This window comes from Pecten maximus, chromosome 9 (assembly GCF_902652985.1).
Source record: "Pecten maximus chromosome 9, xPecMax1.1, whole genome shotgun sequence".
NCBI lineage: Eukaryota > Metazoa > Mollusca > Bivalvia > Pectinida > Pectinidae > Pecten > Pecten maximus.
Window position 1 is genome coordinate 42209640 of NC_047023.1, and position 19942 is coordinate 42229581.

The following is a 19942-nucleotide window of genomic DNA, read 5'->3' on the forward strand; positions in this document are numbered from 1 at the left end:
TTTCTGACTGGCTGGACAACTGAAAACACAAGATAACTGGTCGATTTTTTGGAAAAAGTTAACATAAAAAATTAAATTGAAAATAAACCAACCACTGGGGCATTACACTGATAGACTTTAAAGATTTAACAAAATAATAAACGACATGTCATCTCACTACCCATTTAATAAAACAGAGTCGTAGCAGTGAAAGTAGATAATAGCTACATACTGATAATCACGACTCCAGTGTTCAATCCACAGAATATATCTAATGCGTGAAAACCGTGTTCATTAGTAACCCCAGTTTATTGATGGCATGTCGCCATAATTGGACGTACAACACTGACATTGAGGTATGTGAAATAGCAACCAGTAGGTGATACACAGAGACCTATGTAGCGCAATGTACGTACTAACTCACTTGGGTTCTGCAAAACGTATCTTAAAAAATTCCAAAACTCATATTTCTATTTAAACATTTTGTTCGATTTTATCACTGATATATTTTAATTCCAAATATCTCTCTTGTCCCTTTAGTACCTTTTAAAGCTGATACCGGTGGAAGTGCTGTTTACGCACGATTGTTAGGGCGTTTGCATTATGTATGTTTGTACTTGTTATAACTAAAAGACCAATTATCTATTTCCAGTAATACGCATCAAGCGAACATCTGTTTGTTAGGATCAAGTACCGATATTTGACCATACCGTCGTTGTCATTACTTACCTAACTCTTATATAGTGCATGGTCGAATCCCGTGTGAATTTATACATGACATTTTGCAGCCTTTGAAGTCTATACTTCTCAGAAGTTGTTTATTGACGATGTAGCAAATTATTCACAGAAGCCTAGAGCTCTCAACATTGGAGAGACTTGAAAAAGACAGACATATGAATAAATCCTAAAAGATCAAATAGTAATATATTGATGTGATTAAGCTGCATCATAAAACTTTCTCATCAGTAAGGCTTAGGGCCAGATAGATTGAAGTTCAGTAGGGAAGCCAGCAAAATCAAGCTTTGCCTAATTGTTGAAGAAAAGAAAAATGAAGTAACGACATCAATTTATAATGCGGATAACGAAAGTAAAAATTGATTGTTCTTACTATCAGCTTTTGAAGTTTTAGAAGTAATTTGAATATCGTGTTACTTTCGCTAGAAGTAGCTGGTAGTTTTACAATCGAGGAGGTAAAGTAAACGATATGATTACCAAGATCGCGTCTCTTGTGTGGTATGACTATAGATAAGATAGAGTTCTACATGCCCATTGATTCCGTTTTTATTACCTCGGTCCACATTTTGAGGACATGGCAGTACATGGATTTTGCGGCGATAAACACGGTGTGTTTCGCTGATGAATCTGTAGATTGCTCCCTTCCGAAACACCTGGTCGTGTTATATATTTACCTTATATGGAGTCTCCTCGTAGACATATTTTTCTGCCATATTTTTCCCTTATCGCGTTTGTGTTATAATTAGATTTAAAAAATCTACATTCAGTTGATTTTATCTCTGCGATGTAGACAAATCTAAAAAAAATCGATTCCATGGCTTTTATATTTGTCGTAAAACGCTCGAATAACGGCCGGATTAAAGATACAGTGATATTTAAATGGATTCTGGTGCATTTTGGAACCAATACCACGAGCGAACCCTGTTTCCTAGCAGAAGCCTGATGAAACCACTGTATGGTGCATGTGTCTAGCCAGGGTTCGGAAAATACTGTTTATCTTATCAAATTCATATTTGAAATGCACATGCGTGTGTCTTTTACAATCTTTCAGATGTTGTCGGACCTGATTTCTACCTTAATGAAATAATATGCTAGTCTCCAAAAACCATGGGAGCACTATAAACTGAATAAGGTTCTCATTCTCCTCTCATCTAAATTCTGAAAACAGTAAATAAAGAACAATATGGCCACGTAATAAGTCGATATATCATCAGATCTCGGCTTGGCTGTTGTAATGATGATACTGACCGTATGTCTCCCTCGAGAGGACAACGGCTATTACATCTGAATAGTGTGTCAGTACAGACACAGACTGATGTGGGTAAAATATAGATATAAACATGAGTTATCTCCCCTCATCGGTGCTGCAATTATTCTGTCGTCTATGGCTTTCCTCAACAGACAGATATCTTTAGCCGATGAGGTCCACCCGGGCCACTTCTACTGTATCACAACGTTTGCAGGGAGTCATCAGATTGTTTAACTAATGGTATTACACTACAAAGAAACCCCAAATATTGTATCACATACAGCCCAGGATGTTTTAAGAGGATACCACTCGGTCAGGAAATAATGAGCCGATGTCATGAAAATTGACATAAGTAAACTTCGCGCTCCCATTTGCTTTGTTGTAAAAAAATGTTATGCCTTTTTGTGTTAATTTCCGCAATATCCATTCTTTAGAGTAAACAAATAAGAATAAAATGTCACAGGGAAAATACTTTTTTCATTTTAGAATCTATTTTTTCGTGAATGAAGTCCTATAACATTGTTTGCAGTGAAAGAGCACAATTAATAATAGATTACCGAAGAAGAAAAACATTCTCTTAGCATGAAAATAAAGATACGTCCCCTTTATATTCCATGGTGTTGTTATGTCGTTTTCCTGGCTTCACAGACCAATATGGCCCCTGACTATATTTACATATGTATCAGAGCTCATAGGGTAATGACTCCTACGAATGGTGCTCAAACTAACGTGTGATTGTCGATTGAAAAAAATCGGTTTATGAGGTAGCATTATGAGTGTTTAACTTTATATTGAAAACTGTCGTACGCCCTTTGGGAGTATGTATAGCGAAGGTCTGGAAAATTACTTATGTTTCCAGAAATGTTCAATCTTCCATACATGGAAAATTTGCCTGAAACATGAAATTAATCGAAAAGGTTGAATATATTAAGACGTAATGCGTCAAAGGGTGATCGAATTAAGATTTTTGTTGCTCATCAGACGGAGTAATATGGCTGATTTATTCGCTCATTTAATGCATCTTCATTTCCTGATCGGGTTCTGAAAGGACAATGACACTTTCACCTGCCGTTAAATAATTATTAGTCCCTGGAAACACTTAAACAACACGCAACACTCTAACGAATTACTTCTTCGATGTTTGAACGATACGACGATGAGCTCAGCATTAACATACTTCGGTCCATTAGAGGGGCTTGATAGTGTCAATTGTAACATAACTCTTTCGGCATGCGTGTCGTATGAAAGCCGGTAACTCCTTAACTGCAAAGATATTACTGAAATGATCTGGAAATTAGTAGAACTATCGGATGTTTAGAATCAATACGTTAATTCAACAAAAAAAAAATGTGCATGCATTCGAATACGCAAGGTGGTGACATTTCCATGAGAAGTAATAGTATTTAAAATTTACGTCATCTGTTTACGTCACGCTTTGATGACATGCGTCACTTACATAATAAACAATGTATGATAGTCCATCTCTGTATATTCAGGATTCCTTTGAATTGCCGGTATATCAATTTGTCAGTGGTAGACGTGAGAGTTGAGAATTGAAATAAATTTGGCGCAATGGTCGTGACGTTCAATGACATCATAACAGTAACGCTGAGATTGTTGATAAATGTAGAGTGTTTGAATAACTAAATATTTACCAAACATCCGGAGAAAATAAATATATATATCGGTTATTCAAGTTTAATGAACAATGGTAATACATCGTATTTTTAAACTGCAACTTGAGTGATTTCCTGAATAAGCCGTCGTCATCCCCCGAAATAAGACATGAGAACAAACTCATTTACAAGATTGTCGACATTAGAACAAACATTTCAATCTGTTTGGTAACTGAACATGATGCTCATACCATGGTAATTAGGGATAGTTTCCTCGTTTGTTTACTTTGGGTATACAGCTCATTAGATCAAGAAAGATGCGATTATGAGATACCAGAAAATTACCATCGTAAGCTGATACACCTTAGCAACACATGATTCAAAATGGCGAATGTATCTAGATAAATCATTTGTCTTTAATTCACTGTCGTGTTAGATGAGCTACACATTATAATGTTTAAGAACAATGTTTATAGCGTCAGTTTCTAATTTACCAACTGCTACCGTTTCATTGTTATCCATCTATCTCATCCATCAATCAATTTGGCTTGTCACTCAGTTCCTGCATATGTCAAACCCTTAATATCCCCTTTTAGTACATTAATAATCTCCTCTTTGTAACCTTCAAGTATATATAACTAGAAACTGAATACGTTAATAAAGTACCTGTGATACCCTGATATGTATTAAGGTTATCAGCCAAGGTTTGACATATCCCACGGTCGGTATGACATATCACACGGTCGGTATGACATATCCCACGGTCGGTATTACATATCACACGGTCGGTATGACATACACTGTATCACACGGTCGGTATGACATATCACACGGTCGGTATAACATATCACACGGTCGGTATGACATATCCCATGGTCGGTATGACATATCCCACGGTCGGTATGACATATCCCACGGTCGGTATGACATATCACACGGTCGATATTACATATCTCACGGTCGGTATGACATATCACACAGTCTGTATGACATATCACACGGTCGGTATGACATACCCCACGGTCGGTATGACATATCACACGGTCGGTATGACATATCACACGGTCGGTATTACATATCTCACGGTCGGTATGACATATCACACAGTCTGTATGACATATCACACGGTCGGTATGACATACCCCACGGTCGGTATGACATATCACACGGTCGGTATGACATATCACACGGTCGGTATGACATATCCCACGGTCGGTATGACATATCAAACGGTCGGTATGACATATCACACGGTCGTTATGACATATCCCACGGTCGGTATGACATATCACACGGTCGGTATGACATATCCCACGGTCGATATGACATATCACACGGTCGATATGACATATCACACGGTCGTTATGACATATCAAACGGTCGGTATGACATATCCCACGGTCGGTGTGACATATCACACGGTCGATATGACATATCACACGGTCGGTATGACATATCCCACGGTCGGTATCTATCCTGACATATTCTCTTACAGAGTCTTGGGAATACACAACGTCTCTTAGCAAGCTATACGAGAAAGACGAAGATGAAACGAGCGATTTATCTAAAATAATAGTGAACACCTTAGGAGTGTTTTGTATATACTGCAATGAATCAACGTCTTAATATAATTGTTTTAGCATATTTTTACAATTTCATCAATTGCACTTGTTTTGGTATAATGATATACACCTTATGTATTGGCTCAATTGTTTGGAAAGGTGTAGTAAATCAGCTGGAAGCACAGCAATTTAATTGATGCTATAATAGAGAACACTTGTAAAGTCAAATTTGAAGATACTTAAGTTAAACATACTTGCCTTTATCCGTATTTACGGTCCAGATTGAAACCATAACATTTTCTTACGCAACATTGCTGTTATGTGTTTCCATTTAGAATGATAAATATTAATGATTCAAGAATTGAGATCGCCAAACATTCATATTGTAAAAAGAGAAATAAATATATGTTGGATTATTCTAACACACGAGCGAGAACGTACTGTTGGTCCTATCACGCGCTCATTCAGCCCCTTTAGAAATATGAAATATTGAAAGGTTTAGCAAACACTAATGGCTACTATGAACAGCGGGAAACGTGACAGCTGCCGTGTGGGCTGTCAAATTTGACCTCGCTGGTGGTCGGCTAATTATTGGCACTGAGAGGAATTTCTTGTGTAGATTTTCAACTCTCATAAGTGCTTTTAATAACCCGTAAAACACGTACCTTAACCCTACATTTAACCAACCCTAATCTAATTAAGTATTTGACGAGATGATAAAATTGTCTATCGATGGATGAGCCGATAACTGTAAAAAGCTGTTCAAGTTAATAGCCTTGTAGTTTAATCCGAATGTTTATATTTTAATTTTAAAACTAAATAGAAAACGTCTATAAGAATCACCTGAGACAACAGGAGTTACTGCTGAATATTTTGATATTGGAAAAATAAGCCGTCCATGTTGTCCATTCCCAACAAACCAGTGCTTCATATCAATTCTGAAAATGCCATTTGAATATTTATATATGGTAGATCAATGGCTAGGTTATAAACAGGTTCTAAATCTCCTATTTTATTTATTCTCAAAAGTTGCTCTAGTGTCCTTGGCTTATTAAACCACTTCGATCTAGACCAGAAAGAGATGTTTAGTTTAATAAAATGATAAAACATATTTCACAATTCTGTTATAAAGTTGATGTGTTTCGTCATTTGGTTTGCTTTTAGTTTATGATTTTGTTATTATTTACAATTGTTATCAATATCGTACTGATGGGAATGAAAATGATCACCTGCCAAGGTTCTTTCCGTCACTGTAGAAAATTAATAATAATAATAAAAAAAAAGGGAAAAAAAACACTTTTGAACTAACATTCTTGAGAAGTAAGAATGGCTGGGAGAAAGTGACGGGTAACCATATAAATACAGGAACAATGTTACTTTATACTGAATGATGGTTTTTAAACTAATCAATAGCAATATTCTTGAATGGAGATGGTTCAGACGTAATAATGTTTCACTCTGGCATCAGCAATGAGAGTTTTCCCGTATTTTTCTAATTACCTTTAGACGTGTGTGGGTCCCGATGGAGACCTGATCCACTAAGGTTCGGACAAATTGAGTACATTCAATTATGTACGACTATCATATTCCCAAGAGAGACGGAGCGAGATGCCAATATGTCTGTCTACGCATCACAACTCTATCAAGACATAATTGTACAAATGTTTTGATACATCAGTATTAAAGAAAGTTACTGTTAATAAATTTCTTCACAGATAAATTAGTTTCTTTATTCAATTATTATCTTGCCTTTGTTTTAAAATTATGTCTTGCTCTTTTGTTGCCTTTCTTTCATATAATTTTCTTGTTTCTATCTAAGGGGCGATACACCATAGAGATATTTAGAACCAATTTACGGAAAACGAGAATATATAAACCATCTTCTGTTAACTTATTATGTCTCTCTGTTTCGAAAATAGAATATCACGAAAAAGGTCGCCCACTAATTTGCACAAAATATGAAGAAAAAAAAATTATCTGCCATTTCTTAAATCCTTGTTTAACAGCGAAAAGAAGAATGTTCGGGAAAAAAACTTCTGGGCATCAATCAAAACTTTAGAATATGGAAACCTAAAAATGACCAATTCTATTTCGTTTTGGGAAATTTTTTACATGCTCATATTTCGAAGGTTTCAAAGATTACCAGTAAATAGGTAATACAATGACTACGATTCATCAAACAATCAGTTCAGCTTCTTGCGAAATGCCACAGACTAAACCGATGGTCCTATCAAGATTCAGTTATTCGGGATTGTAGATCTTGCTGTGTAATCTCCAAAGTATCCCCTTACTGTTGGTTATGGTTACTAAACTCAAGAATGGTAATAACAGCTATATCCGGAGTGTTGTCTCAATTACCTGTCTCGTACAGGTAGTTATGTATTTAGTTAATCACTGCATAGCATTCATACAACACGGTTAAGGTTCATATAATCAGTTCAAGCAATAAAGAAATGTGTTCCTTCTTTATTCGGCAGCCGAGATTTTAACGGCTATTGATAAGTACTCTGGCAATCACCTTTCGTTAGTTAAACCTGTATTAATGAACCCGTGCACAAGTGTAGATGCATGGCGTCAAATCCAACGAATTTAATCTGATTGTAAAACCAACACTTCCTCGTAGGATCTAGGGATGGCTTCACTCATGCCTTTTGTTTCGGAAATGGTCAAAAGACCCGCTGTCCCTATACCTATCAATTGTAGGGATCGGATTGGCACATCTTGTAGATCCATTGGTTCTGTTTCGTTTTCCGCTTCACATTTGGGGACAAAAATGATCCGCTGTAACATGTCATCACCAAGGGGTTACCTTTTCAATTCATTGACGAAATGTAAATACTTTTTAATTCAATAAATGTTTTATTTTTCTTTACTTTCAGGTAATGACTCCACATCGAATATAAAAGACCTTGGGCGAGGACAAGTTAGAAATAATTTGTTAAAGAAAGCCAAAAGGAAAGCTTTGCGCATGTCCATTTTCATCGTCATTGCCTTTGTCGTTTGTTGGTTTCCATATTACGTGCTATTCACCGGAAATGCATTCGGCCAATGGAAAGAGTTGAGTCCATCGCTTATGGCCGGCCTGTCCACTATGGGTCTTTCCAATTCCATGCTGAATCCAATCATATATGGAGCTTTCCAGTTATGCAAGGTGCATAGACCAAGGTTAGTGTGGAGGACTGTTGTTTCAAAACCCAGTGGAAACGATTCCATCTACCTCTTGGTGAAAGAAGGCGAAAAAGCAAGCTTTAGGATTAGAACTCCAGTTATCTCCCTTCGGGTTACCGCTCGCTCTAAGTATGAAGGTCAGTGCCCTCCCTGCAGTGTTACTAGGTAATCAATATGGACGAAACCAATAGGGCAAAAAACGCATGCAGCATGAGTCTGGCATTATTCTTTATTTTCTAAAAGATAATTTTATTTCATAGTCGAAAAAAAAATCAACATCAAATTCTTTGCTTTTTGGATCCATAATACAAATGTGCTTTTTGATTGTTTTCAAGGTGTTCCGTGTTTTTCATTTTGATCAAATTTCATTTTTTATAGGGAAATAATTTACGAGCAATTCCTCTTTGGTGAGCTTTTATTGATTTTACCAAGCCAAATTGAAAGCCTTTCATACTAGCTGATTAATAAAGGGAGATAACTTTTGTTTAGACAAAATTCCGCACGAGAAGGAAACACCGTTTCACCTGGCCATTTTTTTTATTTTTTTTTTTTACTGTCATCATATATATGCTGGCACTCTGTCGTGAAACGACAACATTAGGCATCATCAGAAATATTGGTATGGTCACAATTTATCTTAAAAAATAATAACAATAAAAACACACTATTAATCGATAATTCATTGACAAGGCTAAGACGTTGTAAGTAATACAATCGATACTAGACACAAGTCTGGAGAGTGATTTACATATAAATAGGCCCTGCTCAGTATGGGAGCCTTGTACTAATCTTATTTTAGAACTACAACCGTACATGACCTCTGACAATGGCAACATCTGAGTACCTAGATTATTCTTATCTCAGGATATGTTTTCAATAGTTTGCCATTTGTGTATGGAAATGCCAGATATAAAATACCTTTGACCTTTTCGGTATTAAGACGATATGATAAAAATTTGCAAAATATTCCATGTGGAAGTCTCAATTAGGGCAACAGTCAATTGCATTCATGAATTTGGAAAAAAAAAAGAAAAAAAAAATCATTTCCAGTTTAATACTAACATGATCTTTTTCACTATAATAGACATTAAGTTTTTGATGAATTTAATGTTCATAGACGTTATTAGTTGTTAAGACAACGTGTACAACGTGTACAACGTGAGACATTCAGCAGTATCGCAATACCGCTGTAATTCATCGATAGGGCATGTTCTTCTAACACGTTAAAAAGTTTGTATTTTTATATTCGATGAAACAAATAACATAATTAAATGTTATATCGTTATCCATATTTAAATGAATATATCAACTAGAATATTATAGATAGACTAGGTACATGGTATTCAACATTAATTAACAGGACTACTATTCTCCCTAACCTTAAAGGTGTTTCCGTCCTATATTGGTGTCCGAATGTCCTCTCCTGCATGTTTACCTTGTGGCGGGCTGACCTCTAGCCGTTGTTTTGGGTATGGTCGTCGTGGATGGCTGACTTTGTGGTCCATATCGAGTGCTTTTGCATTACATAAATCTGGGTTTTGAAACGACGTCCCTATAGCTGCCTCAACAATTGTCGACTTTTTATATTGTATTGTGTGTGCTTTTGTTCATATTATCAATATATCAATAGCAACGAGACATTCTAAATGGATATTTTATTAAAATGTGATTATTATTATCAATTAATCGCCCCGTTTACTTTCACAGTGTAAACTACCACACGTCTCTCGCCTGAACAAATACGTAGATCAGTCAGATACATAATATAGCACGTGTCCTGCATCGGTATCTGGATCTTGATGATAGTTGCTTATAATATGAAACAGGCAATGCCTGAAAAGAGCGAAGCTAGCTAGTATGCCAATGTACAACATAAAAATATAGTGATAAACGTTGGCGTTTAATAATGAGAATGTGACCTTATATGACATGACCTTTGAGAGTCGTTAACGATCGGTAATTTTCGACATACCGATTCTGCAACCGGGAACTGTCGGTACTTTCCGTCCAAATGCAATCGCAACATCTCGGTTAATTTCCGGCAATCTTCGGAAATATGCCGAATGTTCCAAGTTCCGTCCTCGAAACCTTAACTCGAGCTATATTTTATTCGCACGCTATAAGAGATAAATTTTATAAAAATCATTAGTCAGCATTATAAACACACCAACTGGATGGTACGTTATATAGACTTTTATGTTAACAGTTTCTGCAGACATCTGCACCGGGCTCCTAACTGTTTCCGTTTCCGGCAGAAGTTTTTTCTGGCTGTACCATCCCGCAGGACGTTATGCGAAGATGGACTAGAATATTGTACATACATCTTGTACTTGCACGTTAACGGTAAAGGGCTTCGCTCGGGCAGCTTCGCTGCCCGAAGAGCTTCGCTCTTATAATATGTTTAAGGAAACGATACTGCGTCCACCAGCTGGCGTTATTGTCGACTGGTAGCGTCAATTCCGGTAGAGGTATATTCTCAAACAAGTGACATTATTTCCGACAGGTGGCGTTATCGTCTACGGGGAATATAATTTCCGACATAAGATATCATATCCGACAGGTGGCGTTATTTCAGACAGATGACATGTATCAGACAGGGCATTATATCCGCCAGGTGGCGTTGTCTTCTACGGGGTACATATTTTCCGACATTTGATTTTATATCCGACATGTGACATTATATTCGGAAGGAGGCGTCATTTCTGACATATGATGTGTATCTAACAGGTGGCGTTATTTCAGACAGATGACATGTATCAGGCAGGGCATTATATCCGCCAGGTGGCGTTGTCTTCTACGGGGTACATATTTTCCGACATTTGATTTTATATCCGACATGTGACATTATATTCGGAAGAAGGCGTCATTTCTGACATATGATGTGTATCTAACAGGTGGCGTTATTTCAGACAGATGACATGTATCAGGCAGGGCATTATATCCGACATATGACATGTATCTGACCGGTGGCGTTATGTCCGACATATGACATGTATCTGACCGGTGGCTTTATGTCCGACATATGACATTAATCTGACCGGTGGCGTTATGTCCGACAGATGACATGTAACTGACCGGTGGCGTTATGTCCGACATATGACATGTATCTGACCGGTGGCGCTATGTCCGACATATGACGTGTATCTGACCGGTGGCGTTATGTCCGACATATGACGTGTATCTGACCGGTGGCGTTATGTCCGACATATGACATGTATCTTACAGGGTGTTATGTCCGACATATGACATGTATCTTACAGTGTGTTATGTCCGACATATGACATGTATCTTACAGGGTGTTATGTCCGACATATGACATGTATCTGACCGGTGGCGCTATGTCCGACATATGACATGTAACTGACCGGTGGCGTTATGTCCGACATATGACATGTATCTGACCGGTGGCGTTATGTCCGACATATGACATGTATCTGACCGGTGGCGTTATGTCCGACATATGACATGTATCTGACCGGTGGCGTTATGTCCGACATATGACATGTATCTGACCGGTGGCGTTATGTCCGACAGGTGGCGTTATGTAAGGCATACGGAAGCGAATGAGTTCAGGAAACAAGGAATCCCAGGAGTTAAAAGTATGGAACCACATGTGGTACTCAGTATATGATGTCACTGTCAAAGTGTGTAGGCCATAAAATAAAGCAGACAAGCTAACAATAGAAGAGTATTATTCAGCATATAATTGCACGTTAGATAAATAATATGTCTAAATCACTACAACGAACGTACACCACACACTACATGTATGTATCTATGTTTGAGACACCATTATGATGAGTTTCTCCCTTCGTTTCACTCGGTCATCTAAAACAAGGTCCAGTGATAAGAGTCATTAAAATAAGGTTTTATCAATGACATCTATTACACCAGGAAATAAATAGGAACCTGATCATTCTTCACTCGAACCGACACATATAGTCACGTATATCAAAATAACTGACATCGGTTCCGGATTCGAGATTTTAAATTTGTAGTTGTCTGACGTTCGGACTAGTATTTCTCTTTGTGTGCTGTTCAAAGAGGCGCTCACTTCTGCTGGTAAGTACTTGTATTTGCATCAAAAGTATTATTGGAAATGACACTCGAAACTCACGTAGTTAAGTAAGAGCCAGACATGTGTTGTGTGCATGATTAACTCACGTTGGTCATTAAAACTTAAGTAATATGATAGGTTTGTCAATAAATCCAATAAATATATTATGTGTTATTTGCTCAATATTTATCCTATTTTTCATAGTAATAAGTTAATTGTTTAGTCGTGATGTAAACAGTGTCACAAACTTGTCTTGCAGACAGCAAACCATTTCTTTCAAAATGATTCCATTGAGAATGTCTCGTCTGTATATCTAAATGTGCAATATTTACATTAATGTAGAACACGATGCTATGTACATGTATGTCTATCTATACATATGTACCTACAACAATGTGTCTAACGTTTACCTGAATGTCTATCTATAAATACCTGTATGTCTATCTATAAATACCTGTATGTCTATATATAAATACCTGTATGTCTATCTATAAATACCTGTATGTCTATCTATAAATACAACAATGTATATTTCACGTACAGTATACCTAGGCCTGTATGTCTATATATACATACAATGACGTATCTTCCACGTACAGTATACCTGTACGTCTACATATACATACATGTACAATAATGTATCTTTCACTTAAACATACTAAACGTGACATCAAGAGCAGTAATACCTTAATGAATGATAACGTTGACAACTTGCTGGTTATATCTTTTTCGTTGTTGATATTTAAAGTGTTACCTCTGTTTATACACATACCAAATATATTAGCAGGATATTCAGTTCGCAAAACTTATAGTAAGAAAGGAGTAATTGGACCAAATAATCTCATATGTTAGAATGAGTGTAAATAGTTTACACAAGTTCCAAGGACCAATCGCTGGGACTTCTGACGATATCAAGACTGGTACTGCTACCAGTATCAACTAGAAATCATCAATGATGCGTGGCTTTGTGTGATTTTAAAAGCCTCATTTCTGCTCCTTACTAGGGATTATATATGTTGGCTGCATGTAGTCTCTACACTGTATCAAGCAAATACATTATAGGATGTGCGAATATATTTATTTCCGTGACAACTGTCATGCTAGCAATTACATTAGTCTTCCCTTCATTTCTGCCTGTACCAGTTTATACAAACCCTGATTAAAAAGTTCTTCTGTTGTTCTTGCAAGAGATCAAATATTAAATTAATGAGATTTTCATCAGCACCACTTGATAAGTGGAGACCTGGATGTAGTATGGAGAAGGGTCGATCATGTCACTAGATTTCCTACAAATAGTTCACCACGTGGCCTTTAGTTGAAATTAAAGCGACAATTAACATACATGGGATCAGTCTGATGCTCGTGTTCTTCCGGTTGCGATTTGGCAGGAAGTAGTTTTAGATGATATTGGAACTAAATGATCTAATATAATACTGTATTAAAAGACAGCCTGGAATAAAGTTGCAAAAATATACATTGCTATTTCAATTTCCCGATGTCCACATAGTTCCATCAGCACTATCAAGATCAATAATTAACATATGAAGTGATTGAAATTATTTGTATACATGATCTGAGCTTACTTTCAAACGATTTCATAGTCACTCTTTTCGGGGAAATAGACATTTCTCGAAAATTCGATCATTGAAAAATATACTGAAAATAAAGGTTTGATTTTTAGAAAAATACCCTCTTTTGATACAAAGTCTTCTGTTGATTTAACAAAATTTTGATCATCGAGAACAATCAAATTCAGTATTTGAGCCAAATTGATAATTTGTCTATTGTATAATTATTCAACATGTTTGAAATTTAAAAGATAGCTATTTCAGGTTTAATTTGAACTAACCTTTAATATTTAGAACTTTAATGTATACATGCGCCCTATATAATTATTTTACTTATGTAGCGTTTATTTACACATCCCTGTAATAAGTTCCTCAGATACATCAATGGCTAAAAAGTACTAGAGAAAAAGGCGAGTTGCTCCAAAATGAGTGGGGCAATTTGTGTTGTCTCGGCACCGGTCATACAGGTTGTTTTCGCCGGGAAAACATAGCATATTAATTACGATTGACTGTATTCCTCCATGTTATGACCCCAAAATAAAAAAAAAATGAAAAAATAGAGTATATACCTAACCAATATAGCCCGCCTGTCTGTAATGTTCACAGGCGACACATTTATATTCGATTCACACAGCTGACGTCAACATCTCGACAAACAATTGACCAAATCACCAGACATTTGCACTCTTCGCTGACGTGAAGTTCCGAAGCTGTAAGTGATTTGTCAAGTGATGAAAAAGGAAAACTCTTATAAATATTTACAATACCAAACAACCCGACCACATTCCTTCTGGTGTATTGAGATACGTTTTCGATACATGATGTAAAATATAATAGATAAATAACAAAAGAAGACTAGTTGTCATGACGATGGATACAAATCCAAGTTCTGATATAAAATACATCAATGGCGCGTGTGTACCGTGACCTACGTCATGTCAACGCTTAACATGCACATGATGTCAGAGAGACAGAACAATGTACAATTACGACAACAAAGGGTTAAAGCTGTCAATAATACTCCAGCTTATTTGAAGACAAAAGATGACAGTTTTGTCAATAGACTGTGGTCTTTCTTTTACAAAAACAAAGTTTCTATGTGATAACGACAATGGAAAGAATTAAAATCACACAGAAAGGAAAACGTCTCTGTCTGACGTTCTGTTAAGATGAATAAAAATCTGCCAGTGTCACCAAGTCCAATAACATAAGGTACCCCCGTACATGCAATTACATACCACAATACACAGCAAGGAATTTAAAAAATTTACAAACATAGGATATACTTTGCAAATAACTGCCAGTGAATTATACTAAAACCAATAATCTAATGTACCTTGCTCATGTAATCACATACCACATACTCGGCAAGATTTTAAAAATTATAAGATAGAAAATGTACTGTACAAAATCTGTCAGTGAAATATACTAAAACCAAAAACACAAAGTTCCTTGCACATGTAATTACATACCACAATACTCGGTTAGGAATTTAAAACACTTACAATCTTGGATATACTGGCAAAGCACCGTCACTGAATTATACTAAAACCAAAAACCCAAAGTACCTTGCTCATGTAATTACATACCACAATACTCGGCTAGGAATTTAAAACTGTAACAAATATAGAACATGAACTGTACAAAGGAAAAGTTGAAAAACATTTTCTTAAATAATTAAAAAAAAAGAGCAAAGCCACCTTACAAAAATAATCACGATAAAAAAGAATTAGAATTTTATGAACGAAGAGGTATAAATACTTGTTATGTAGGATAAGGGATAGTCATCACGTCCATCGATAACACAACGTGCTTAAACACCTCAATGCAATCCGTCTTACTATATGTGAAAATACCTATAAACGTGTATATCAAAATAGTTTCAATATACCCTTCTCAAACTATCAGTTACACCAATGGTTCAGTATTGGCCAGTTTTAGACAAAATACAATGGTCTAGCTTGATAAACGCCCTGACAACAACTACCTATATATGGTCATTATATAGCCTATATGATAACGACATGGCTTCAGATAAGACTGACATGGAGGGGTGCTCAATTGTCGTTCCCCAGTTTCTTTACCAATATATAACAGGAGATGCGGCGATGAAGGTGTCCTGGCATAAACTAATACAGGATAAATTAATCTTAAACAGGCCAATAAAGGATATATTACACCAGACATAGGTCAATTAGGATATATTATACCTGACTTAGGTCAATAAGGATATATTATACCTGACATCGGTCAATAAGGATATATTACACCTGACATAGGTCAATTAGGATATATTATACCTGACTTAGGTCAATAAGGATATATTATACCTGGCATATGTCAATTAGGATATATTATACCTGACTTAGGTCAATAAGGATATATTATACCTGACATCGGTTAATAAGGATATATTACACCAGACATAGGTCAATTAGGATATATTATACCTGACTTAGGTCAATAAGGATATATTATACCTGGCATATGTCAATTAGGATATATTATACCTGACATAGGTAAGTAAGTATATATTATACCTGACATCGGTCAATAAGGATATATTACACCTGACATCGGTCAATAAGGATATATTACACCAGACATAGGTCAATTAGGATAAATTACACCTGACATAGGTCAATTAGGATAAATTACACCTGACATAGGTCTGTAAGGATAAATTACACCTGACTTAGTTCAATAAGGATAAATTACACCTGAATTAGGTCAGTAAGGATAAATTACACCTGACTTAGGTATGTAGGGATAAATTACACCTGACTTAGGTCTGTAAGGATAAATTACACCTGACTTAGTTCAATAAGGATAAATTACACCTGAATTAGGTCAGTAAGGATAAATTACACCTGACTTAGGTATGTAGGGATAAATTACACCTGACTTAGGTATGTAGGGATAAATTACACCTGACTTAGGTATGTAAGGATAAATTACACCTGACTTAGGTCAATTAGGATAAATTACACCTGACTTAGGTCTGTAAGGATAAATTACACCTGACTTAGGTCAGTAAGGATAAGTTACACCTGACTTAGGTCTGTAAGGATAAATTACACCTGACTTAGGTCAGTAAGGATAAATTACACCTGACTTACGTCAGTAAGGATAAATTACATCTGACTTAGGTATGTAAGGATAAATTACACCTGACTTAGGTCAGTAAGGATAAATTACACCTGACTTAGTTCAATAAGGATAAATTACACCTGACTTAGGTCAGTAACGATAAATTACACCTGACTTAGGTCAGTAAGGATAAATTACATCTGACTTAGGTATGTAAGGATAAATTACACCTGACTTAGGTCTGTAAGGATAAATTACACCTGACTTAGGTCAGTAACGATAAATTACACCTGACTTAGGTCTGTAAGGATAAATTACACCTGGCTTAGGTCTGTAAGGATAAATTACACCTGACTTAGGTCTGTAAGGATAAATTACACCTGACTTAGGTCAATTAGGATATATTATACCTGACTTAGGTCTGTAAGGATAAATTACACCTGACTTAGGTCTGTAAGGATCACCAGACTTAGGTCTGTAAGGATAAATTACACCTGACTTAGGTCAATTAGGATATATTATACCTGACTTAGGTCTGTAAGGATAAATTACACATGACTTAGGTCAGTAAGGATAAATTATACCTGACCTAGGTCTGTAAGGATAAATTACACCTGACTTAGGTCTGTAAGGATAAATTACACCTGACTTAGTTCAATAAGGATAAATTACACCTGACTTAGGTCAGTAAGGATAAATTACGCCTGACTTAGGTATGTAAGGATAAATTACACCTGACTTAGGTCAATAAGAATAAATTACACCTGACTTAGGTCTGTAAGGATAAATTACACCTGACTTAGGTCAGTAAGGATAAATTACACCTGACTTAGGTCTGTAAGGATAAATTACACCTGACTTAGGTCAGTAAGGATAAATTACACCTGACTTAGGTCTGTAAGGATAAATTACACCTGACTTAGGTCAATTAGGATATATTATACCTGACTTAGGTCTGTAAGGATAAATTACACCTGACTTAGGTCTGTAAGGATAAATTACACCAGACTTAGGTCTGTAAGGATAAATTACACCTGACTTAGGTCAATTAGGATATATTATACCTGACTTAGGTCTGTAAGGATAAATTACACCTGACTTAGGTCAGTAAGGATAAATTATACCTGACTTAGGTCTGTAAGGATAAATTACACCTGACTTAGGTCAGTAAGGATAAATTACACCTGACTTAGGTCTGTAAGGATAAATTACACCTGACTTAGGTCTGTAAGGATAAATTACATCTGACTTAGGTCAGTAAGGATAAATTACACCTGACTTAGGTCAGTAAGGATAAATTACACCTGGCTTAGGTCTATAAGGATAAATTACACCTGACTTAGGTCTGTAAGGATAAATTACACCTGACTTAGGTCAATTAGGATATATTATACCTGATTTAGGTCTGTAAGGATAAATTACACCTGACTTAGGTCTGTAAGGATCACCAGACTTAGGTCTGTAAGGATAAATTACACCTGACTTAGGTCAATTAGGATATATTATACCTGACTTAGGTCTGTAAGGATAAATTACACCTGACTTAGGTCAGTAAGGATAAATTACACCTGACTTAGGTCTGTAAGGATAAATTACACCTGACTTAGGTCTGTAAGGATAAATTACACCTGACTTAGTTCAATAAGGATAAATTACACCTGACTTAGGTCAGTAAGGATAAATTACGCCTGACTTAGGTATGTAAGGATAAATTACACCTGACTTAGGTCAATAAGAATAAATTACACCTGACTTAGGTCTGTAAGGATAAATTACACCTGACTTAGGTCAGTAAGGATACGTTACACCTGACTTAGGTCTGTAAGGATAAATTACACCTGACTTAGGTCAGTAAGGATAAATTACACCTGACTTAGGTCTGTAAGGATAAATTACACCTGACTTAGGTCAATTAGGATATATTATACCTGACTTAGGTCTGTAAGGATAAATTACACCTGACTTAGGTCTGTAAGGATAAATTACACCAGACTTAGGTCTGTAAGGATAAATTACACCTGACTTAGGTCAATTAGGATAAATTATACCTGACTTAGGTCTGTAAGGATAAATTACACCTGACTTAGGTATGTAAGGATAAATTACACCTGACTTAGTTCAATAAGGATAAATTACACCTGACTTAGGTCAGTAAGGATAAATTACACCTGACTTAGGTCTGTAAGGATAAATTACACCTGACTTAGGTCTGTAAGGATAAATTACATCTGACTTAGGTCAGTAAGGATAAATTACACCTGACTTAGGTCTGTAAGGATAGATTACACCTGACTTAGGTCTTTAAGGATAAATTACACAAACTGTTTGTTGGAAACATTACACTTTCCAATTTCAACTACACGACGCATATGCCACTTTTGTCTGCAAATTACAGAATGTTTTGGGAGTAATGAGAAACCCACGTTAAGAACTGTCCATTCCAATCTGTGTGATATATGTGCCGACCTAAAGTGATGAAATAAAACAATTGTAAAAAAAATGTAGGTAATCTGCTCTTCACTACCAAATTAGTGCATTAACATAATATCTGAGAAACAGACTGATAGTAATAAAATCTGTTTTTTAGAATTTCTCATCTCAAGAAATAGTGCTGTGTCTATTTGAGAGATCCGAAAAAACACTGACAACTATGTCAAATTGATCCCAACGTTGGAAGCAGTGAGCATACATATTAATGCAAATAAATCGATCGAACGGATATAAAGAGACCTCAAACACTCATTGATACATGTGGATATCCCGAAAGGCCGATAAGAAAAGCAAAAATTGCAATGAAAGAATGAGGAAAGCTCGTAGGAAGAGCGAGTAGGCATGGTATTTGTGTCTGGATGATATGTAAATATCGCGTCAATTTAGCCATGTTACAGCACATTATCATCAAACGAATTTTATTTCAT

The 19942-nt window shown here is 36.1% G+C and overlaps 1 protein-coding gene across 3 annotated transcripts in view; it reads left to right on the forward strand.

Annotated features, from left to right (window-relative positions):
* LOC117334855 (gonadotropin-releasing hormone receptor-like) overlaps positions 1-19942 on the forward strand; it is a 119359-nt gene that overhangs the window by 55844 nt on the left and 43573 nt on the right. The window contains exon 3 of one of the 3 annotated variants that reach the window (XM_033894680.1): positions 8021-8446. In XM_033894680.1, the coding sequence (XP_033750571.1) occupies positions 8021-8446 (426 nt within the window). The remainder of the gene's footprint in view (positions 1-8020; positions 8447-19942) is intronic. The other 2 variants (XM_033894681.1, XM_033894682.1) reach the window with 2 other exon arrangements.